Genomic DNA, 23,118 nt, shown 5'->3' with positions numbered 1-23,118 from the left:
CGGGTCTCACTGTTGCCCAGAAAGGCCATTTTGGGGACATTGTCCTATTTTTCGCACCAAAAACTGGGGCGAATCTGAGACTTGGGTCCAGTGCCCCCAGACCCCAAGAGCCTTGGACCTTGTGATCTGAGCACCTTTGATCTCCGTTTGCCTCAAGGGCCACTCTCATTGGCCCCAGTCCGGGTCTGGGATGACCTCAGGCCAGCTGAGGAGCTTCCAGAACTTTCTCTGTCTGGGTTCTAGGAAGGGCTCCCCCTTCAGGCCCAGCCCAGGGCCCTAGGCTTTGCTGTGCCTTGACCGTGAGCTGTGACCTTTTAGGAAAATTCTCTGATTCCAGCCAGCACCCTACCCCAAACATCCAGATAAAATATCTTGCTCTCTTCTACTAAGCGTTTTATGTTCTAAAACAATTCCTAATGTTGAGCATACATAGGCCGTGAGGGCGATGAGCCAGCTACTTGCAGAGGTTCTCAGGCATGGTTACTGTTTTCAGAAATGTGCTGTGTTGCCTCCCAGGTTAATTTGGGCCAATGGCATCCAGCAGACAGGTCTGCAGGCCTAGCTTTCCTCTCAGGGTAAAGGACACATTACAGGGGATGCGGTAACCTGGGCTCGAACCCCCCAGCGTCACAGCCTACTCCACATTCCAAACCTCCCTCTGTGACTTCCTCAAATCCTTGGGGGCGACGTTCTCAATCAGTGCTCCCCACCCCCCCGGCATCTCTGCTCACTGCCTGGGCCCCCGTCCCCACCCCCGCCCCCACCCTGGCCAGCCTGACTTCTCTCGGGCCTTGAATGTTACCAGACCTCAGACCTAGTTTGTAGCATTGGCTTCCAGCCAAGCGTTTTGGGACCCCGCGTGCGTCAACCTGCAAATCACGGAGGCGTCGCATTTAACCAGCTGCTCCGCGGAGCAAGATTCTGTGTCCTCGCCCCGTTGGGCCAACAGCCACGCGGCGGGGGCGGTGCCGGGGAGGGGGCCGCCGGCGGGGACCCCGGCGAAGGTGTGTCTCTCCTCGCTCCCCAGCTCCTGTACATGTGTGGGGGCCTCCTGGAGCGGCCTCTCATTCTTGCTGAGGTGGTGCCCAGGTACTCGGTCATGCTGGAGCTGTTTGACGCCGAGCTGGACAACACCAAGACCTTGTACGACGCCCAGCTCGCAGCCTCCGCAGACGGGAACATCCCCCCGCTCCACAAGAACATGCCCCCTGTGGCCGGGCAGCTGAAGTGGAGCCTGGAGCTGCAGGAGAGGTTGGAGGCACCCATGAGGGACCTGAAGCACATAGACCACCCGTGAGTCGCGGCCCTGGGGGGCAATGCGCCTCCGTGGCAGCAGGGGAGGGGAGGGTCCATCCTGACTCCTGAGGCCGTCCCACCCTTCACGTTGGCCAGGCCTCTCCTCCCCAGAGCACGATCCCGGAAAAGACCCCACTCCCGTCCCCCCTCCTCCAGCGGGAGCCTGCTCGGCGAGCTCGGCCCTAAGGATCTGGCTTGCCCCCGCCCCGACGGTCAGCCTGAGGGAGAGTGACAAAACGGTCCAAGTGAGGACGAGCACTGGCTGGTCGGAGCCTGTCACGGCAGGACGCGGCCACTGTCGCTGCGTCTGGCGGAGACGCGGACACAGGCGGGGGAGGGGAGAACAGAGAGAAGGCTTCAGCTGTGCCCTGACTGGAGGCCGCCCCGGGCCTGGGGGCTGGAGGGGTCGCCTCTGCGATTGGTTGGGGGGGGCGTCTCCGGCTTTCTCCAATCCATCCTGAGTTGGACGGGAAGCTGGCAGTCCTCAACCAAGTCCTGGCCGTTTGGGGCCAGTTGTTACCGGGGCGGGGGTTGACATCCTGGACCCGTTGCTGCCGTCACGGGCGGTTGTCTGTCTGTCCGTTCAGTCTCCCGGCCCAGAGGAAAGGGAAAGCCAGCTGCTTCAGCACCCCCAGATCTGGGAGCCGCGCTGAGGGCGCTAAAGAGACCCTGAAGGAGGCGGGCACCTCACCACCCCGTCACCCCATCACCCCATCACCCCATCTGACCGATTCCAGGGTCATGTCCAGCACGGAGGCCAAGCTGATCTACCAGAAGTACGACGAGATGATGGGGCTGCTAAGAAACTACCGCGAGAGGACCTACCGGCAGTGGGTGGCCGGCGTGGACCAGGATTGCCACTTCAACCTGGGGCAGCCCCTGATACGGCGGGACCCCGTCACCAACCTCATCCGAGTCAACTTCAGCAAAGCGGTGCGTGCCGTCCTGCTGCCGTGTCCAGAGGGCGTCCGTGTCAAAGGTTCCACTGGGACCAGGGCCCCCCTACGGATGGCGGGTGGGAGAAGCCCAAAGAACAGACCCGTGGCGTATTTAGCTGGAACTTGACTGCGTGAGCGGTCAAGCATGTCCGCGACGTGTCTGAGGCACGAGACCAAACAGCAGCTTCGGTGACGATAGTCCTTCGCAGCTTGGCTGCCTCTCCTGTGGTCTCAAGAGGCAACGTCAGTCTGAGAATCGACAGGAACACGGAGAGAAAGGTCCTGGCGGGGTCTGAGCAGACGGGCCCTCTGGTTAAGTCAGGCAGGGTGGACAGGATTCACGAGTGGGCTGTGGGGCGTGCATCCCAGGGCTCAAACCTGGGTAGCTGTGAGCCAAGTGCCAAAGACAGAGGAGTGGGGTGGCCCGGGTTCCGGCCACAACGCACCTGCCACGCTTTAGATCCCGGCAGTGATACCGTGAAGGCAGATGTGAGGTTTCATCTGAAACCTTCTCTTCCACTAAAATGGAGTCTTGTCTTTTTTTTTTTAACTCCACACATGTTTACTGAGCACCTACTTTGTGTCGGTGCTTGGAGTAAATGAATGAACGAAGCAGACAAAAATCTCTGTCCTCCTGGAGCATACCTTTTACTGGAGGACAGAGGCGGGAAGGAAAGAGAGAGCTGGGGAAGGAGGGGGAGGAGGGGCAGGAGGAAACATAACTTGGTGTAACAAAAGCAGCGAGGTACGTGATACTGAGGAGGTAGGGACGGGTGCCTCCGAGGACCTGGAGGACTGGGGGGCAGGTTGAAGTTTGGATGTCGGCAGAGACTTGCGGGAGGTCAGGGAGTTAGTGGATTCGAGGAGAAGCCTTTGAAGAGGGCAAACAGCTAAGGCGAGGACCGCACGGGTGTGGTCGAGGGGCAGCGGGGAGGCCAGTGGGGTTTGGGGTCAGGGTGGAGTGAGCAGAGGGCTGGGGAGGGGAGTGGAAGAGGAGGTGAAGGGAGGGGTGGAGGAGGGCGGGGGACAGGGCACTGAGAGCCTCCAGGACCAGCAGAGGGACTTGGGTTTTCGTTCCGAGTGACGTGGCTGCCGTGGCGGGTTTCCGAGGACAGACGTGCCCCGATGTGGTTTGTATATTTCGGGGATCCCTCTAGGTGCCACGTGTGAATAGACGGGGGGCGGGGACAGGCAGCCCAGCTAGGAGGAGCCTTTTGCCATAACCCGGGAGAGAGACCACGAGATGGTGGTGGCCCAGATCAGCGTGTCGGCGATGAAGGTGTGAGGGGCGAATGGCTTTTGGCTGCAGAGCCCGTGGGGCTCGGACGGGTTGGAAATAGAGTCTTTGACGATGACAGCCTGAGCCCCAGCCGCTCTGGGCTGGCCCACTGGAGGGGCGGAACTGCCATCAGCTGGAGGCGGCGAGCAGAGCAGGCTGAGGGGAAGACAGCCTGTTCAGGCCACGTTGGGCTTGAGATGTCGTCCGGACGCGCGAATGGAGACGCTGCGTGGGCGGGTGGATACGGGAGTCCGAGAGTCGGGAGAGCGGTCTGGCTTGGGGACACAAACTTGTGTGTGGTGCCACCCACACGTGGCTGGTTCTTAAAGCCACGCTGTTGGGTGAGGTCGCCGAGGTGAGAGCGATCGAGAGGGCGCACACCCTGGGAGTCTCCAGCACGCAAACCTCTAAAGCGTCAAAGCACCGCCTGATGGCAGTGACTGGGAGAGCCTGGTGTCCTGGATGCCAACGGGAGACTGGGCGCCCAGGACGGGGAGTGATCTGGGAGCGCCTTTCACCTGCGCTGCTGAGGGCCGTACCGTCGGGGTCGCGCCCTGATCTTTTCTGTGATCTCCATTGGCCCTAGTTGGTGGCAGTTCTGAGAGAGGTCAAGTACCTGGGTTTCCAGCAGCAAAAAGAGATCCCAAGCAGTGCCGAGGATCTGTTCTCACAGCATGAGACCTTCCGGAAGTTTGTGGGCAACTTGGAACTCATCGTTGGCTGGTACAACAAGGTGAGCTGGTGTAGTTTGGTTTTACTTGCCGAGTTTCGGGTTTTGTTTAGGACAAACAAAGGGGTAGGGTCTCCAAGTGCAGTAGAGGAGGTGAGGACGCCCTCTTGTTACAATGTGGCTCAAGCCACTCCGCCATCAACCCAAACAGCAGCGGCAGAGATGGCGACGGAACAGCCAGTGATGGAAACCTTACTTCCACTGGACGTTGGCCTCTGTCCCACGATTGCTTAGAGGTGCCGTACTCTCCTAAACGTAGTTTGCCCTTGGGGAATCTCAAAGTCATTCCGTTACTCCCAGTGGGGTGTGGCGGGGTGGGCGTCTCCTGGAATCCAGCCGGGTTTACAAATTTCCCAGTGACCCTGTGACCCAAGAGGTGGAGGGCGGGAGCTGGCCTCGAGGTAGGCTGGACCGGGACCTGGGAGGGGACAGGTCCACCTGTGCTCTGTGGAACAAGAGGTCCTCTTCTGCCAGATCTGGGGACCTCACACAGGTGGTCGTGCAGAGGCTGGTTCCGAATCAGGGCTCCCAGTGACTGACTGGCCCCGGGGCTGTTTGTTCCACACACCTCCTTCCTGGCATGAGAGCCCCCGGAAGCTGAATCCGAGATCAGAAGGGGACGCGGGGAGGCGTGGACTCGGGTCGCCGTGGGCCGTGGCGGGCATCCCTTTCCACACAGACACCAGAAGACGCTGCCGCTGGGGCCACATGACCTTTGCTCCTGCCCAGGCTGTGGCGGACGAGGCTGCACGTGGGCTCTGCGTGAGCCTCCTGGGGTGGCCGCCACAGGCCGCCACAGACGCAGTGGCTTCCGATGGCACACGTCTACTCTCTTCTGGCTCTGAGGTCAGAAGTCCAAGATCTGCTTCCTTCTGCTTCCTTCCTTCTGCTGCTTCCTTCCGTCTCCTTCAGAGACGGGCCGCTTCCTGGAGGGCTAAGCCGCCTCCTCGCCTGCCTCCTCGAGGCCACCGCCTTCCGCGTCCCTCTGCCGTCAGACGACACCCCTCCGGCCTCTGCCTCCTTTGTTACGTCCCTCCTTCCCCTCCGACCTTCTCGCCTCCCTCTCACGAGGACTTTGTGATTGCGTTGGGCCTGCCCGCCCAGATAATTCTGGACCACCTACCGGTCTCTAAGTGAATCTCATCTGCAAATTCTCTTTTGCCGGGTAAGGTGGGACGGTCGCAGATCCCAGGGACTAGGACGCCGACGTCCTTGGAGAACCATTTGGCCCACCACACCCGCCTGATCCACGGGGCCACCAAGATTCCCTCTCCTTGGAGCCCTGGGAATTTGGAATTGGCTGCCAGCCTCCTTCACGTGGGAGTCACAGAGAGACGGAGAAGGACAGAAGCACAGGCTGTGGAAGGAAGGGAACAGGCAGCTCAGCCCGTGGCCAGAGAGGCCCTGAGAGTCCAAGGAGGTGCCTGAACGTGGACTTTGCTGGTCCCATCCCCTTGGGCCCCCCAGATGCGTCCACGTCTGTGGATTTCCTGTTGGTAACCTTACTCGTTCTGCACTCTCGTGAGACTCGAGCCACCGACGGCAGGTTCACGGTTCTCGCAGCGAGCTTGCCCCCCGACGGGAAGCACCGTCTGGGGCCTGGAACGTTTCCATTTTTGTTCTTGTGCTTTGTGCCTCAGATCCGCCCAAGAGATGCCTCTGTTCATGGGTTCCTGAGCCGAGGGCCCCTTAGAGCCGCAGGGCCGCGCCTCTGTTGCCTTCCCTCGCCTGTCTTGCAGGAGTCCTGTACCAAATGCCCGGGTCCATCCCGCACGGGCAGGGGAGCGTTTGCACCTGCTGTCCGTCCCTCCCCAGCAACCTCCCTAGGTTCCATGTGAGCTGGTATTCACTGGAGCACGGCACGCCCTGCACCTCCCTCCTAGGGCCTAAGAAAATGGCAGCAGTAATGCTGAGTCCGAAGGATGTTTCTGGAAGAGCAGATCGTGCTTAGCCAACCTCTCCTGTAGGGGACAGTGGCCAGATCACACCGTGTGCTGGACCGAGCCCAGCAATCTGGTGCCAACCAAGAGAAGAGTCAGAATATCCGAAGATTAAGAGAGAGGCCTTGGGGAGACCCGGGAAGCCCCCCGCTCCTGGTGGAGGTGACCCCCTTCGTGACCACGCTGGCAAAGCCGAGCGCGAAGTGAAGCGGGCCGGCTCGGGCCGTCACGTCGATTTGTCAGAAATACCGCCGCCACGCGGTGACGCGTGTGACGGTGGTAACGTCACCGAAGACGTGGTCGGTGGAAACTGAAGGAAGCTCGTTTTCACTAATCGCGTTTCTCAAGATAAAACTGTAGGTGGCTCGCTTATGTGCGCCGTCCCGCATCAGGCTCTGTGCTGACAGCGTGGAACCTTCTGGGGATTCTCTCTCCCCTTCTCTCTGCCCTTCCCCTGCTTGCTCGCTCGCTCTCTCAAAATAAATAAATAAATAAGTGTAAAAAAAAGAGCCCGTCTTTGACTTCTGTATTTCCACGCGAAACCCAGCCACGCCCACTGCTCTCCAACTCAAGAAGCCAGAGGCACGTTCGCTCCGGCTACGGATGCTGTCTGTCCCTCTGCTGTCCCTCTGCTGTCCCTCTGCTGATACAAACGTTGGGTTAGGGTGAGGAGGCCTGGAGCTAGAGACGCTCGCTGCTGACGCGGATTCCCCTCTTTAGAGACGTGCCGCGCCCTTCTCGTCCTTCTCGTGCTTTCTGTTGGCAAGAGACCACTGGCCTGCAGACGGCTCAGGGCTGTTAGTGTCCGAGCCAGAGAGGGGCACGCGGTGCTTTAAGGAGTCTGCTGGGGTATCCGAGGGACCGCCCGAGTGTGTTTTTTTCCCCAGGTCACACTTCTGAGGACAGCACCCTAAAGGCGTGGGTTTATAACATAGGCTCTTAAAAAATACACAGGACGGACGTATCCTTACGTGGATCTCATCGCCGTGGGCTCTGTTTACTCTGGTAATTATGACAGACAAAGTGGCTACTTTTCTGGGCGGTTACTACGGAAAATAGGCAATAAACGAACGGCCTTCCTGAGGCCCTGAGTGTCCACGTGCGTCGTGGACGGGACGCGCAGCCTGAGGCGGCCCCGGCCAGGCTGGCCTTGGATTCGGAGCCCGGGACATACCTCCCGGCTCTGCCCGTGACGCAGTCATCAGGAACTCGGCACCTTTCCCAGCTGGAGAAGTTCTGTGTGAAGGGTTCCCCGCTGAACTCTAGTCACGGGACTTAGTGACTAAACACACCACAGAGGCGTGCTATGAAACGATCTCACTTGGGATATGTCCTCAAAGCCACGGCACGGGTAATTGGGAGGGGACCACGGCCCGTTATAGTTATTTCGTATCTAAAATTTTTTTTTTCAACGTTTACTTATTTATTTTTGGGACAGAGAGAGACAGAGTATGAACGGGGGAGGGGCAGCGAGAGAGGGAGACACAGAATCGGAAACAGGCTCCAGGCTCTGAGCGGTCAGCCCAGAGCCCGACGCGGGGCTCGAACTCACGCGAGATCACGCGAGATCTCGCGAGATCGTGCCCTGGCTGAAGTCGGACGCTCAACCCACTGCGCCACCCAGGCGCCCCGTTATTTCGTATCTAAACTCTGATGAGTGGAATCGGTACCTTCTCGTTCACTCGCTTTGTAATTCCATAGATGGAATTTCTCTTCTTTCCGTCCTGTTTCTATCGGTGATAGGTTTGTAAGCTTTACTTCTCTGGCCTCACCCACCTGCTTAGAGAGTGAACCACATGAAAACACCTGAGGGCGGAGGTCAGCAGAAAGGGGGGGGGGGGGGGGGGGGGCACGTAAAAGGACCAAATAAATGTGAGGGATTATTCTGAAAGGCAAGAGTGGTCAGCGTTTAATGTACGATTTTAACTGTTTTGCATCCCTCACTTTATAAAGTACAAGTGTCCTTGAAAAGTTATATAAAATAAAAATGTTGCTAGGTAAAAGGACATTCCAAGACTCCAATGGTGCTTGTCAGTTAAAGGAATAATTTACAGGGGCGACTGGGTGGCTCAGTTGGTTGAGCGTCCAACTTCGGTTCAGGTCATGATCTCACGGCTCGTGAGTTCGAGCCCTGCATCGGGCTCTGTGCTGATGGCTCAGAGCCTGGAGCCTGCTTCAGACTCTGTCTCCCTCCCTCTCTGTCCCTCCCCTGCTCATGCTCGCTCGCTCGCTCGCTCTCTCTCTCTCTCAAAATCGATAAACATTACATTTTTTAAAAAGTTAAAAAATAAAGGAATAATTTGTAAAAACTGTATACACCCTCCTTCTCCTTTTTCCTCCTGTTTTGTGAATTGATGTTTTTTCCAAGCCTTAAATGAATTTCTCTATTAGAGCAGGGTAGAAGTGTATCAACACTATATAGGACCTGGATGAGTGCTCTGATTCACAAACAGCTTGAATAGCTTCCCTGTAGATCCTAGATCTCCTTTTCTATTTTTTTTTTTTTAGTTGTTTTTAAAATTGTTTAAATGTTTGTTTATTTTTGAGAGAGAGAACAGAGGATGATGGGGGGCAGGAGGGGCAGAGAGAGGGAGACACAGAATCTGAAACAGGATCCAGGCTCCGAGCCGTCAGCACAGAGCCCGATGCAGGGCTTGAACTCACGAGCCGTGAGATCATGATCTCAGCAGAAGTCGGACGCTTAACCAACTGAGCCACCCAGGCACCCCTCCTTTTTTATTTTTTAAAGTTTATTTATTTTGAGAGCGAGAAAGAACATGCGAACAGGAGGGGCAGAGAGAGGGAGAATCCCAAGCAGGCTCCACACTGTCAGCGCAGAGCCCAATGTGGGGCTTGAACTCATGAACTGCGAGATCGTGTCCTGAGCTGAAATCGAGTCGGATGCTTAGCCAACTGAGCGCGGCCCCCCCACCACGCCCTGCCACACACACACACTGCCCAGGCATCCCCTGGATCTCCTCTATATACCTAAATTGCAGGCTTGGGGTTTATGACCAAGGAGAGATTCTGAGCCCCGACCTACTTCAGTTACTCGTGTCCATTTCTCTGAGTTTCTTTGTATGATTTTAAGCCAAATAAAAACAGTTTTTGGGTTACACACTCATTATTGTCCCATTATCACCTTTCCTTCTGTTTCTACCCCATTCTGTAGGTAGCCAAGAGTTAAGTGCATACGTAAATCCTTGGTGATAAAAGTAGCTTTTAGAAGCTGAAATCTCCTGGAATTTGAATTATACGTAATTCCCAATTAAATGACACAAGTTGTAATTGGTTTGGTTGGTAATGGGTAAGAAAACCCTAACCATGAGACCATTTAAAATCTGGCTGGATTTGGAGCAAAGACCCTGAGACTATAGCCTTTTTGTTGCAGATACAGACCACCGTGATGGATGTAGAATTTCCACTAATAAAGTCAGAACTGGAAGCAATCGATGTCAAGTTATTGACTGCTGAAACAACGCTGTTCTGGAATGGGGAAGGTACTGAGGCCATGTTTGTCTCACTGGGAGGGTGACCAGCAGATCAATGGCGGTGGGGTGGGGTGGGGGGGATGTCCTCCCTGTCCAGCATCTATCCTATGACACTTGCAAATGGCTGCTTCTGCCTCCCGGTTGGGTGGGTCCACTTTGACTCCAGTGGGGTTATGTTAAAGGCCATCGGAGAGTTCCACCTGCTTGCCCTGTCCCAAAGAGCCCATTTGTGTCACTTACAAATGGAATCAGGCAAAGACCCCTCCGGGGACCACCAAGGGTCCCAAAGTTTTCACAGTGGGCTTTTGGGGCCTGGGGCTCTTTGGTGGTTTCCTGGGCAGGTGTCAGAGAAGCAGAAAGAAGTGTGCTCACAGAGTCCCTTCTTCCCACCACGGGAGCAGGCAGAAGCCTTCCCCCCTGATGTCCCTCCCCTCTGGACCCACCTCTGGGTGGCCACCACCACCAAGGCTGTCTCCTTTATCAAAGCCTGCAACTTGCCCTGGGCCGTTTTTTGGCCATATCCTGTCTCCACTGTCTCACTTAGAAGGTGGGACCGTCCACCTCCCTGCAGCTGGGGTTGGCCTGGACTTTCCGTTCAGAGAAGATACACTGCTTCTCACTGTGGCCCAAGGACGCACCCCTTTCCAGCCGCTGTGGCCCAGGACGCTGAGACCTGTCACCATGCTCATGTGTCTCCAGTGCCCTGCTGGTGGTTGGAGGGGCAGGGGCGCGAGGGGTCCCCTTGGGGGTGGGGGCCCGAGAACTGATGACCCACCTATTTGGGGATAGGGAAGTCCTGCTTCCGAACAGACGCTGTGTGCATCATCTGTCAACATTGCGTTTGGAGAACTCTGGATGAGCAGCAGGCATGTTTTCCAAGCGCTGTCTGGCAGTGATGAGCGCAAAAGCCTGCCCAAGACTTTTCACTGTTCTGAATTGTTCATTTCATTATATTCCTTGATGTTTATATTTTAGGTGTGTTAGAGTATATCCAAGACTTGCGAGAAATTCTACATAACTTGCAGAACAGGATGCAAAAAGCCAAGCAAAATATAGATGGAATTTCTCAGGCCATGAAGGTGAGTAAGCAGCAAGGTATTATAGAGCAGGGCTTAACCAGAAGCCCAGGAGAGGGTCCTGGGGAAAAGGCACCCGCGGAGATGCTCACAGAGAGTCCCGAAGGCAGCAGGAACTTGTTGTGTGAGGCTCTGGACTGCACAACGATGTCAAGGTGGTCCCGAGGCAGAGAAGTCCCAGGCCAGGGTGCAGAATTCAATTCTGTTCCGTTCTGTTGAGCTCGGCAAGAGTGCTTGTAGGGTCCTCTCTCTGCCGGGAAGGCACCGGGAACAGGGGGCAGGAAGGTACCCTGAGACTCAGCTCCGCTCAGGGAGGCACCGAGCTGACTTTCACTCAAGCCCAATCCAGGAAACTGGGGGCGAATTCCTTCACTAGCTTCCCCACGGTCCGTCATCAAGGCCCTAACGTGCAGAGAGACATCTGCAGTGACACATCCAAAGGGGAGCTTGAACTGCCCTGCCTCGTTAATTTACAGTCTACTACATGACTCCATTTTTTTTTTTAAGTTTATTTCTTTAAGTGATCTCTACACTCAACGTGGGGCTCAAACTCATGACCCTGAGATTAAGAATCACGTGCTCCACTGACTGAGCCAACCAGGAGGCGCCCCACTCCATTTCATTTTTAAAACAATCATGTTTAAGCTCTATTTCTCCATCGGTATGTCAAGATTAATCACATTCTGTTTTACTGCCCATCGTGCCCCCACCCATGGGACCTCAGATCTTCTGCCTCCTCCGGCCACCTTCCTGCAAATGTCTGAGCTGGAAGAGTTTCACGTTTCTGACTCCGGCCATCGTTTGGTTTTGAGTCTCCTTTGTCATGGTGTGAACTTTCTTTTCTTTTCTCTTTTTTCTTTTCTATGTTTATTTTTGAGAGGTAGGGAGGGAGGGGCTCACCAACACCCGCTTGGGTTTACTCCATAAACTGTAGACCGGGATCATTGCTCGGTTGTCGCTTGAGTGGAATATTTCTTCAGGTGATTTCTGCGGGCAGGAAAGGTGCATTGATGACCTAGTGGGTCCTTGCTTGTCCAAAAATCTGTCTCTGTTGACCTCACCTGCAGCTGTCCTGTCCAGGTGAGCGATTTTTTTGATACAGTCCTTTCCTTTCAACAGTCTAGAGACATCTGTGTATCAGCGAGCTCGTGCTGCCCTGACAAAGCCCGCTGGCTGGGCGGCTTAAACAGCAGAAGTTCATTTCCTCACAGTCTGGGAGGCAGGACGTCTGGATAGGGTGCCGTCGGCGTGGTTTTCCAGAGGCCTCTGTCCTGGGTTCCCAGACGGCCGTCTCCTCCCCGTGTGTTCATGTGGTCGTCCCTCTGTGCATGTCTGTGTCCTGATCTCCCCTTGTTATAAGGACATGAGTCATACTGGGCTTGGGCCCACCTAATGGCCCCATTTTGCCTTCACCAGCTCTTTAAAGACCCCTTTCTAGACACATCCCACGATACCAGGGGGTCCGGGCTTCAGCCTGTGAATTTGGGGGACACGGTTCAGCCGTCACAGTCCCTGTCTCCCAGGCCCACGTTGACAAGGCTGGCGATGGTGTGACTGTCCTGTGGGTGCCCCTGCTCTCTCTGTAGGCACGTAAAGTTCTTCGTCACTGTCGGGGCTCAGAAATGCCCCCGCAGTGCGTCTGGACAGGTGTCTCCTCTTGTTAACGCTCCCCAGACTTGGTTAAGTGCTTCCTGTCCCAAAGAGACCGAATCTTCTGTACCTGCTCAGTGTCTCAGGGGTATCCCCTTCGGGAGCTCTGCCAGTCTCCACGTTCTCCACCGGGGCACAGCAGGAATGCTGGTTCCCCTGGCTCTGAGCTTGCTGGGGTCAGGAGTGCGTTCTGACTGCGCCCTCTGTGTCAGAGCGGGGGAGGGGGGGTGGGCACATTGGCCTGGCTGCCGTAACACGACATCTCAGCCTCCAATAGCACGTGTTCGCTCGGCTCTGCTCTGGAAGCTGCAGGTCTAAGATCAGGGTGCCGTCAGCCATAGTTGATGGCGAGGGCCCCTTTCCTGCCTCACATGGTGAGGACACAGTTAGTCTCTCTGCCTTTTCCTATAAGGACACTAATCCCATCGAGGGGCCCCATCTCACCTGGCTGGGCCTTCTCACCTCCCACATTAATCTCAGTTACAGGGGGAGCAGTCACCGGGCCCCTCGTGCTGGCCTCAGGGCCCTGCCCCCAGCTGTGTCCTCTACACGTCCATTCAGAAGCTGCAGCCCGGCCGGAAGGGAGGGGGTGGATGGAGGGCCACCTCACTCAGGGTTTGGGTGCAGAAACGGGGTCTGGCTCGCCCAGGCCCTCACACGGATTACTCCATCCAAAAACAGCAACCCAAACAAGACAGTAAATAGTATCTGACTCCCCGGCTGCATGAGGAAACCAAGTAATTGGAAAAGAAAACAATTCAAGTCAGTCTATTAGACCTGAAATAAATAATGCAAAAAAAATAAATAAGGCACATGTAATTCTCAAATACTGGGGAGAAGGGAGAGGCAGGTGAGCTAAACCTTGGTTGCTCACACTCGAGTCACAAGACGGTCTAGACATGACTCAATCTGACACAGAGAGTCCCACAAACCATCTCGAGTGCTAGGGCAACCGAAGTTTCCAGTGGGGACCAGGATGGAGAGACAGGAAGACATGGGGCCAAGGGGGTGTGGGTTTTGTCCAGAAAGTTTTCCCACTCAGTGTTTTGTTGCTGTGTGTATCGATGAGAATTTAAAATGAAAAAAAAGGGGGCACCTGGGTGGCTCAGTAGGTTGGGCATCCAACTTCCACTCAGGTCATGATATCATGGTTCATGGGTTCGAGCCCCATGTTGGGCTCTGTGCTGACAGCTCAGAACCTGGAGCCTGCTTTGGATTCTGTGTGTGTGTGTGTGTCTGCCCCTCCCCTGCTCACACTCTGTCTCTCTTGCTCTCAAAAATAAAATGTTTAAAAAAATTTTTTTTAAAAGATCTAACTATTGGATAATAGAGCAAAATCAATATCGTAATTGCCGATGACAAGAATCCTTGTAGTAGAAGTCCCAATTATAGGAGGGTCAGAGCCCCCTATCCCCGCTCCCCCGACCCAGCAGTAGGTCAGCTGTCCCCACAAGAGGGACTCCTCCCCCTGGGCCTGCTATTCGGAGCCATGGATGCTCTGCCCAGCTCTGACCACACACCCCTCACCACAGATGCCTGCCCCAGGGTGATTCCTCTTGGGCCTGGTCAGGCAGGTAGAGCCATCCAGTGGTCTCCCTGCACCCCCCACCCCCACCCCCACCCCCCGAGGCTCTGCCTGGCTTTTAGGCAAACCGTCTAAGCTCTCTGCTCAAGTGTCCTCAGGGGCCCCCAGGCCTCTCCGAGGGACAAGGACATTCGCATCAACGAGCAGGTAGAGAAGGCACAAGACCACAGGTGTTTTCCCCATATGTTTTCCTCACTCCCACCTGTGCCCTGCAGGACTGGTCCGCCAACCCGATGTTTGAGAGAAAGGACAATAAGAAGGAGGCCCTGTTGGACTTGGACGGAAGGATGGTCAATCTCAACAAGCGCTACACTGCGGTCAAGGACGCCGGTGTAAAGATTCAAGCCATGGTCATGGTAAGGACTCGCCCAGAAGGGGCTTCGAGAGGCCACTCACTTTCAGTAGAAGAGGGAGAGCCAGAGATGTCACAAAAATTACTTTAGTAGTCACGGAAGTTACTCTCTTTACTCCGAGAGTCTCACTTGCAGAAAGCAGACAGACTATGGTAAACGTACCCTCGGTTAACGAGTTTCTCTTGCTATGGGCCTGCCCTCCTCCGTGCTAAGGGGTCAGCACGCCCTACCCTGCACAAAAGTGGTATAGACCAGTGACATCGTCGTACAAGGTCAGCAAATCTTGTTTCCCTGGGTCACGCTGCTTGAGGACAGGCGCCGTGTGTCTCTGTTGTCCTTGGCGCTTTCCCGACGAAACACGTAAATGCGGGTGAGGAATGTGGAACGTGTGTGCCTGGTGTCCCGGTGCCGACACGTTCCGACTGGGGGGATGTGAGAGCACTCACCTGCTGGGCTGCCCTGAGCATAGGTTGTGCCTTGTTGCCAAGAGCCTCAAGGGGCCGTGGGCCTCTGTCCTGGCCGGGGCACTCTGAGGGAGAAGGAGAAGCAGTAGCCTGGCGCCCCTGGAAGTTCTACCCAGGTTCCCAACGACGCGGGGATTCTCACACCTTCCTCACTGGCCGCCGTTTGATCCGGCTTCCGTTTTAGCTTGTTTCTGAGGCACGTATGAGAGGTGGAGCTCTGCCTTGGCCCCCAAAAAAGAAGATTCTACCTTGAGCTCAAGATATTTTCAGGGCAGTTGTTTTTGGGTTTTCTGATGCTTGGTACAAATCATGGATGTGGACTTCAGTGATGGATCACCACACCCAGACAGACCGCAGCACCACCACCCGCCCCCCCCCCCTCCACCGCCCCACCAGGGAGGAGGGTATCTCATTGGTTGTTCTCATGGTCAAGCCATTGTTTACAAGGCCATTGCCCCAGTGGAGTTACTTGACTGGATCAGAAGATATTCTGTCTTGTTTCCAGACCCTCTTCCTTCCCCTTTGCCTTGGTGCCAGAAGCTCCCACTAAATTAAGATGTGTAGCTGCAAACCTATTACTTGGAAGCGTTGACCAGTTAACCTGTTACGCTCTCAGATGTGTTGGAAATGGGCAAAGCAGAGAGAAATTTGGCTGGAATGAGGGAAGGGTCCACAGCACAATGGCACAGAAAGAGGACAGAGAGGAGGCAGCGCGCCGGGGAATAGGAACCTGGGAAAAGTGGAAGCCAGCAAGCTGAGGGGGCAAGGCTTTGTTGTCCCATTTGCCAGAGTCCTCGATGCACGTAATAATCATCTGAACCATTTCTTTCTGCCTTAGGCTGAAGTTACTTAGGCCTGTGTCTTCTTTCCCCTATTAGAAGATAACTGCCCTGAGGGTGCGGACTGGGCCATATTCATCTTTGTTTACCCTATAGCTCTCAGTGTCTTACAGATTCATCCATCTGTTCATCCACCCATCCATCTATCCACCCATCTGTCTACCCATCCATCCATCCACCCACTCAACCATCCATCCATCCATCCATCCATCCATCCATCCATCCAAACACCCATCCACTCATCATTCCACCCACCCATCCATCCATTCACCAGCTCCTGCTTTGTCCCAAGCATCCTGCCACAAGCTGAAGGTACAGTGGTGGAAAGGACAGTCAATCCATGAACTCATGTAGCTTGGTATTAAGGGGAGGTACAGACTAAACACAAATAAATACAATAATTCAGGATTGCATCTGTGCTATAGTAGGCACAAATAATGGATTGCTAGAGGGATTACAGGTAAGAGGCAGGAACAGAAGCCAAATCTGAGATGAATAGGGTGTGGCCAACGGGGGGGTAGGAGGGGCTTTCCTTTGTGAGAAGGTAACATTTGGGCTGAAACCTAAAAGGTTAGAAGAAGGAAGGCTTGGCAAGAATGGGAAGCAAGAATGAGAAGCAGCCTGTGGGAAGGCTCTGACGTAGAAAAGAGCCCGGCACTTTCAGGAAGCTAAAAGCAACCCCGTGTGCCTGGAGTATGTGAACAGGGACAAGAGTAGCCCAGAGAGTCCCCTAGTGAGTCGGTTAAAGAAGGAGCAGGTGAATCCATGAAGCATCAGCCGACTGCGTGGTTCTGTTCACAGGAAAATGCTGAGCTGTTCAGAGCAGATACGACGAGCCAGTCCTGGAAAGACTACATCGACTACATTGACGACATGGTCCTGGACGAATTTGACCATTTCATCCGCAAATCTCTGAACTACCTAATGGACAACATGGTCGCGGATGTGAGTTATAAACATAAGATACACGTACATTTGTGCTGTACTTACGGTATTGTAACTGTAAAATAAGGTCTACTTTGCAATCTATAGTTTGCATAGACCAGGCTATCATGTTACAAGTAAACAGACCTTAAAACCTGCGTAGGGGGAACTCCTCACCCTGGACTTGAAACTGAGATTCCTGCATGCCAGGACCCTCTTCAGGCCCCAGCACTCAGGGCATCTGGTCACCGTGCATCGGCCAGGCCCTGCCTTGCTGCTAGGTGAGGGAAAGCAGGCACCGCTGGCCCCCTAGTCTTACGGATTGGGCAGGGTGTACCCTCCTGTCGGCAACATCAGCTACCAACCGACTCAACCCTCCGCGGGGCGGGCGGGAGTGTAAAGCAGGCCGGCAAAGAGGACGTGCTGGTTGATTTCATCCCGGAATGTTCTCCACCGTTTTCCCCGTGGGTCAGCCCTCCCCGAGCCATGTCTTTTTCATTACAATAGTTCCCAAATGGTATCGAATATGCTAGCAGGGCATGATCAAAGATCCCCCGGCCCACCCAGTGCACCCACTGGAAGGACAGTGGGAAGGACAGCGAGGCGCCCTCGGACCAGCTGCAGAGATGGATGGTTCATGCTTGAGCCCAGCACATACGTCTCAAAGGCCGGGTGTCACCAGACAATCACAGACCCAAAACTCTGTTGATGGATCGTCATCGTTACTACCGACTCTAAGGTTCACCAAGCAACCCACAGTGATGCAAAATGTCAGCAAGTTCTGTAATTTATAGTTAGTCACCATCAAAACCATGACGATCCCCTGATGACAAAATGTCCTTCTCCAAAAGTCCCAGGGAGTCCCTATATTTGCACGCAGCCCAGCAGCAAGAGCAGAGCCCTGAGTCAGAGGCTTTAGAAAAGCCTGGTCATCTGAGTTGGTGGCAACTGGCCTTTTGTGCCAGTTAGCAATTCACTTAAACACCAGTAGACACCATCCATTGGTTGTATTGGGTTCTCAAGTCAATCGCCCACAGGGCCATCGTGGGACTGTGTTTAGAAGAACACTAGCAGCCGTGGAGTGGATTTCATGGCCACCCGTGGGCCTTGGCCCATCCTCGGAGCATCGCTGGTGTGGGGCTAACCTCCATCGGGTCACCTTACAAATGAGGCCATCACCCATAGCCATGCAGCCTCGCAAGGGGGATCCAGGAACAGACAGGGTTGCGGTGCACACGTGCTTTATGAAGGGGAAGTCCAGTGGCTGGCTGTCCTTGCTGGGGCACAGCTGAGGCCGACCCACCTGGTGGCTGGTATTCCACAGCAGGTGTTTTAGTTGCTTCGCTAATTGGCCACAAGGCAATTTTGCCATGAAAGATAAAAGAGGGACATTAAAAAGGCCCCCATGAAACAGGACAAAACTAATCATATTAATAATTTCTTCTGGGGCACCTGGGTGGCTCAGTCAGTTGAGCGTCCGGCTTTGGCTCAGGTCATGATCTCACGGTCTGTGAGTTTGAGCCCGGCATCGGGCTCTGTGCTGATGGCTCAGAGCCTGGAGCCTGCTTTGGATTCTGTGTGTGTGTGTGTGTGTGTGTGTGTGTGTGTGTGCGCGCGCGCGCGCGTGTATGTGTGTGTCTCTCTCTCTCTTTCTGCCCCTACCCCACTCATGCTTTGTCTCTCTCTCTCTCTCAAAAATAAAATCATTAAATAAATAAATAAATAAATAAATAAATAAATTTCTTCCTTCATTTAAGAGAGGTATCCATTTTCCAAATACTAGGGTGCCAATTGGTAACTGATGGTATTTGCCCCGTGAAAGCGTCTCCGCTGACGTGTCCCCTTGGCACACTGTCACGTGTAGGTTGATAGGCACCCAGCGTTCTGCAGGAAATACAGGAAAATGCTGATGCCGTCGCGCGTCGTAACTGGCGTGCTCTCCGTTTCTAGGAGAGTCGAGCGTGCAACCTGGCTTTACCCGGCCTTGTTTCACACTCCCAGGAAGTTCACCACCGTGTTTTCCATCAAGCTGACACCCGCGGTTGACCTCCCCTGGCACCCACGGCGAGGGCTAGCCGAGGTTTATATCGTGTGATAAAAAATGGCAGACACCTCTGAGAACAAACCACCAACAGGCTATTTTTTTTTTTTTTTTTTTATCTTTTATGGCAAAGCTGTTCGACCGTCAATGAGTTCTGTGGCGAAGGTGCTTCACCGCACAACTACCTAGAGCCAGGGGCCTCCAGAGATGGGAGGGCTGTGCTTTCTGGAGCGCAGCGAAGCCCGTCCTGCCCAGCTGGGACACCGCCCACCCCCAGCCCACCATGCACTGTGGGCCACTCACAGTCACCGGCCACCACTCCCACGCTTCATGCGTTACTGACTTACTTAGTCCTCATAATAACCTCAAGAGATGGGGACAGTTGGCATCTCTATTCTACACAAGATTATCCTCATTTTATGTTTTTGGGGAGCCTGGGAGGCCACGCAGCTGGTGAGCTACAGATACAGGCTTTGCAGTGAGGCAGTGGGGGGGGTCCCCTGCTCCAGCCTGCTCTGAGCCCTGTGGCTCAAAGGGCCCGGGAAGGCGTGCTCCCCCAAGTGCTCCCGGCCGGCCCGGGGCAGCCCTGTGGTGCCCGGAGGGAACACTGGGACCTTGGGAGAGGTTCATCCGAGCTCGAGGTACTGAGCCCGGGACAATCTCTTCCAGGGGAGCGTGGCACCGCTGTTTGAGGTCCTCATGCAGCTGGACGAGGACGGGCTGGTCTTCAATCCGTCCCTGGAGTTGGGCCCCGACTATGGCTTCCTGATGCTGATTGAGGGCCTGATCAACGACATCTACACTGCAGCCAAGCTCATCCCCCGGCTGGCCAAGAACCGAATGAGCTACAAGGTCAGTCCGGGCCTCACCCGGCCCCACCTTCCTCCCCTGCAGAGGCTCCTACGGCTCCCCTGTTCCGGTCACCTCCCCGACGCGCCCCCACCCCACCAAGATGGCAAGCGTGTGCTCTTACCCCGCGTGCTGGTAGTTCGCTCCCTTCTGGAGGTTAACCCTGTGAGTCCCTCAGTGCTCGGGCATCTCGACCAACACGCTTCCCTGGCTCGCACATCCTCGGACCCTCGATGCATTAAACACCCGGAAACAAGACCCAGTTCGAGCGGATTCTCCAGACACAAAAAAGGCATAGGAAGTTAGGCTCCCCCTGGAGGGAGGTCTGAGGACGTGTTTGTCAGAGCGTTGTCTGTATAACAGGGAAACCCCAACTGGAAAAGACCTAAATGCCCTCCAATAAGGGAGCTCTCCAGTAGATTCCAGTAGATTCGGGCCCATCCGCACAAGGACAGCCAGCTGAGTCCCAAACATGAGCCAGGGGTGGAAAGAGGCCGGTGACAGGTTGTTAAGTGCTCATCAAGTTGTGGCACAACGCGTAGAATACGATTTCATTCGTCGACACAAACAAAAGCCTGTATTTCTGTGGATACACTCCGAACTGTTAAGAGTGCTTACCTCTGGAAACAGGATGGGGTTAAGGATGGGGGACGGTGAAGGGTCGGGGCGGGACAGGGGGTGCAAGGTTTTTTATTTCATATACGTGAGCACCGCTTGAAGTTTTGGTAACGGGCATGAATTCTTTGCAATAACAGGTATTTACAACAAGAAGCTCTGTACTGTTAGGGAGGAAGGTGTGTGTGCACACGTGCGTGTGTGTGTGCCTGTGTGTGAGCGTGTGTGCCCGCGAGCGCGTGCGGTGAGGTGGGTACACAGAGGAGATGAGTGGCAAGGTCAAGGGTGGCTTCCCAGAGGAGCTGAGTGTGCACGAGTCTTGAAGGGTGAGGAGGGGATTCCCAGGCCGACGGTATCAGGCAAAGAAAACGGCCTGAGGATTTCTGAGCCACAGAAAGGGGACGAGCCCGGCCCAAGTGCACACGGCAAGCTGTTCCAGAGCCCAGAATAGAGTCTGCCACCAGACATTCACTCAGGTATGGACGTGGGACCCCGTGAGCTCCGGAGTCTGGCAGGATGCGAGTCTGGAGCTCCTGCAGCCTCCGTGGGGCTCTGAGGGGATCCATTTGCTGAGGAAGCCACACGTGGAGGAGGACAGAGCAAAGTAAGACAAGGATCCTGCTGATCATGCCACGCCCCAGGCCTTGCACCCTCCCACACACACCGGTCTCATTCCTACCTGTGGGATCTTAGTTTACGGAGGTGACTGAGCGGTGATGTGGAGAGGCCGGTGCCATTGAGAGGAAAGTTAGTGCTGCTCACAGTTCCCATAGAAACGGGAGGCCTGGCGGGCCCCGAGGGGTGGCAGGGATCCAAGCAGGTGCAGTCGGGAGGCAGAAGCAGGAATGAGGAGGATCGCCCAGGCCAGAGACTTTCATGGGGTTTCTGCAGGAGAGGCAAGGCTGGTGAGGGAAACAGCTCAGAACTGGCCAGTTTGCACTGACGTCAGTGACTCTGAGGCCCAGGGGTCGCCTCGATTACCTGGTACCTGACCCTGGGGCACTTAGGATAGGAGGAGCGTTGGCTTGGGATAAAGGAGGTGGTGGGGGCGCGCCAGGGCTGGTGTGTCGAGACCCAGGGCTGGATGGTTTGCATATGAAGGGTGTGCTCCCTGTTCCTGAGCCCTTAGCCTTGCTCAGAATTGTCTAGTCCCCAGGAGGGTGGTGTCTCCCCAGCCAGCAAGGTTTTTTAAGACGTCGGTGAATCTTGGGGCACCTGGGCGGCTCAGTTAAGCGTCCGACTTCAGCTCAGGTCACGATCTCACCATTTGTGGGTTCGCGCCCCGCGTCAGACTCTGTGCTGACAGTTTGGAGCCTGGAACCCGCTTTGGATCCTGTGTCTCCCTCTCTCTCTCTGCCCCTCCCCGGCTCATTTTCTGTCTCTGTCTCAAAAATAAATATTAAAAACGTTTTTTAGAAGATGTCAGTGAATCTTAAGATACGAAAATAAAATTTCATAATTTTATTTCGTAAATAAATTACGTATACGAAATTTATTACACATTACGTATACGAAAATACGAAATGGGTTTTCTGTCGCTTGAAACGCAGAAGATTCTGTCCAGAACAGGCCTCCCCTGGTCCCCGCCCTAGCCATCGTGGTGGACTCCTTTTAGTTCCTCAGACGGCCGCGTCCTTCCAGCACAGGGCCTTTGTTTGTGCCTCGCTGCTTCTCTTGCTTTTTGCGCCCCCCCCCCAACCATCCAGCAGGGGTCCAAACAACGGTCACTTCCGCAGGGAGCGTTCCCCCCACCTCCTCCCCGGTGAACATTAGGGCAAGTCTCAGGGTCTGGGATTGTTTGGTGAACGTCTGACCCCGCCCCTGGACCCTCCGTGCGAGCCCTGTCTAGATCCCCCGTGCCCACCCCCTCGTGTGGCGCACAGCAGGTGCACGGCGCAGATGAATCAGTGTGTGAGTCACCCTGGGGTCCGCCAGACAAAAGTCACGTTCGACGTGATCTCCTCACGGGCGAACCTTGCAAGTGGTCAGATTTCTGTTTCCCACCGTGAGAGGTTAGCAACGCTCCCGCCGGCAGGGAGCTTCCTTGCAGGGCGGAGAGATGACCTCCACGCCGTGACCCCCGGCAAAACCGCTCACAGGTCTGCTTGTCTCCTGCCCGCTCCCAGGCAGACCTCGAGGACATGTCGGACCTCATAGAGACGAGGGAGGAGTTGTCCAACCTGGTCCTCAGCGCCATGAAGGAGGCCGAGGAGTACCAGGACTCCTTCGAGAGGTACTCCTACCTGTGGATGGACGACCCCCAGGAGTTCATGAAGAACTTCCTCATCTACGGGCGGGCGGCCACCCTGGACGATTTGGACACCCGGGCCGAGGAGGCCCTCCCCAAGACGCCGCCCACCCTCGCCCACTTCCAACAGCAGGTGCGCGTGAGCCTCGCCCCCTGGGATCACCCCCCTCCCCCACCCACCCCAGGGAGGGAGGTCACTGGGCTCCGTTCAAACCTCCGGTGAAAGGTTCAAAATGCGGGTTTTATTGTTATTCGGGTCTGGTGACTCCAGCCGAGCAGGAGATGATCGCCATGGAAGAGTCTGTGACTCACTGGTTCCAGGAGGAGGAGGCAGGCCCCGCCCCGCAGGGCCACGGGGTCAGCACTGGGGGGCAGCACTGGGGTCGGTCTGGAGGCAGAGGGACAGAGGGGAAGGCGTGATTCACAGCCTGGAAGGAATATTCGGGAGAGGCAGGGCAAGGGGACCTAGGATCAGCTAGTGGGAATCACGTCAGTGGATTCCGTGGTGTAGGGCTGGTGCCTCGTTGTGGGGACCAGGCCCTGGGGTGCTGAGGACAGGGGAATGTTGGCCCCGAGGGCGAAGAGGGTGGTTGGGGAGTGGGTTCTGGGTTGGTTGGTATAAGAAAGACGCTCCCTGGGGAGAGGCCTTCCCTGGGAACTTGCCAGCCTTGGGAGGGACCGTCCCACCAGGCTCAGCAAGGCTGCAGGTGCCAGAGCAGAAAGACGGAACGTGAGAAAAACCGTTAGTACGCAAACCTCCACCTGTTGCCCGCGCGCGGTGACGGGGAGTCGCCCGTGAG

The 23,118-nt window shown here is 55.4% G+C and overlaps 1 protein-coding gene across 1 annotated transcript in view; it reads left to right on the top strand.

The window, feature by feature from the left end:
• The window catches only part of DNAH17 (dynein axonemal heavy chain 17), a 112,935-nt gene that overhangs the window by 15,556 nt on the left and 74,261 nt on the right, over positions 1 to 23,118 (top strand). Inside the window, exons 13-21 of the mRNA XM_040456779.1 lie at positions 1,028 to 1,293; positions 2,034 to 2,229; positions 4,100 to 4,246; positions 9,575 to 9,683; positions 10,650 to 10,753; positions 14,201 to 14,341; positions 16,443 to 16,586; positions 19,276 to 19,458; positions 22,197 to 22,451. Of these exons, the coding sequence (XP_040312713.1) occupies positions 1,028 to 1,293; positions 2,034 to 2,229; positions 4,100 to 4,246; positions 9,575 to 9,683; positions 10,650 to 10,753; positions 14,201 to 14,341; positions 16,443 to 16,586; positions 19,276 to 19,458; positions 22,197 to 22,451 (1,545 nt within the window). The remainder of the gene's footprint in view (positions 1 to 1,027; positions 1,294 to 2,033; positions 2,230 to 4,099; positions 4,247 to 9,574; positions 9,684 to 10,649; positions 10,754 to 14,200; positions 14,342 to 16,442; positions 16,587 to 19,275; positions 19,459 to 22,196; positions 22,452 to 23,118) is intronic.

This window comes from Herpailurus yagouaroundi, unplaced genomic scaffold (genome assembly GCF_014898765.1).
Source record: "Herpailurus yagouaroundi ecotype Mexico unplaced genomic scaffold, PumYag 217, whole genome shotgun sequence".
Taxonomy (NCBI): domain Eukaryota; kingdom Metazoa; phylum Chordata; class Mammalia; order Carnivora; family Felidae; genus Herpailurus; species Herpailurus yagouaroundi.
The sequence above is the reverse complement of the archived record's forward strand: the minus strand, read 5'-3'. Positions and strand labels throughout refer to the sequence as shown.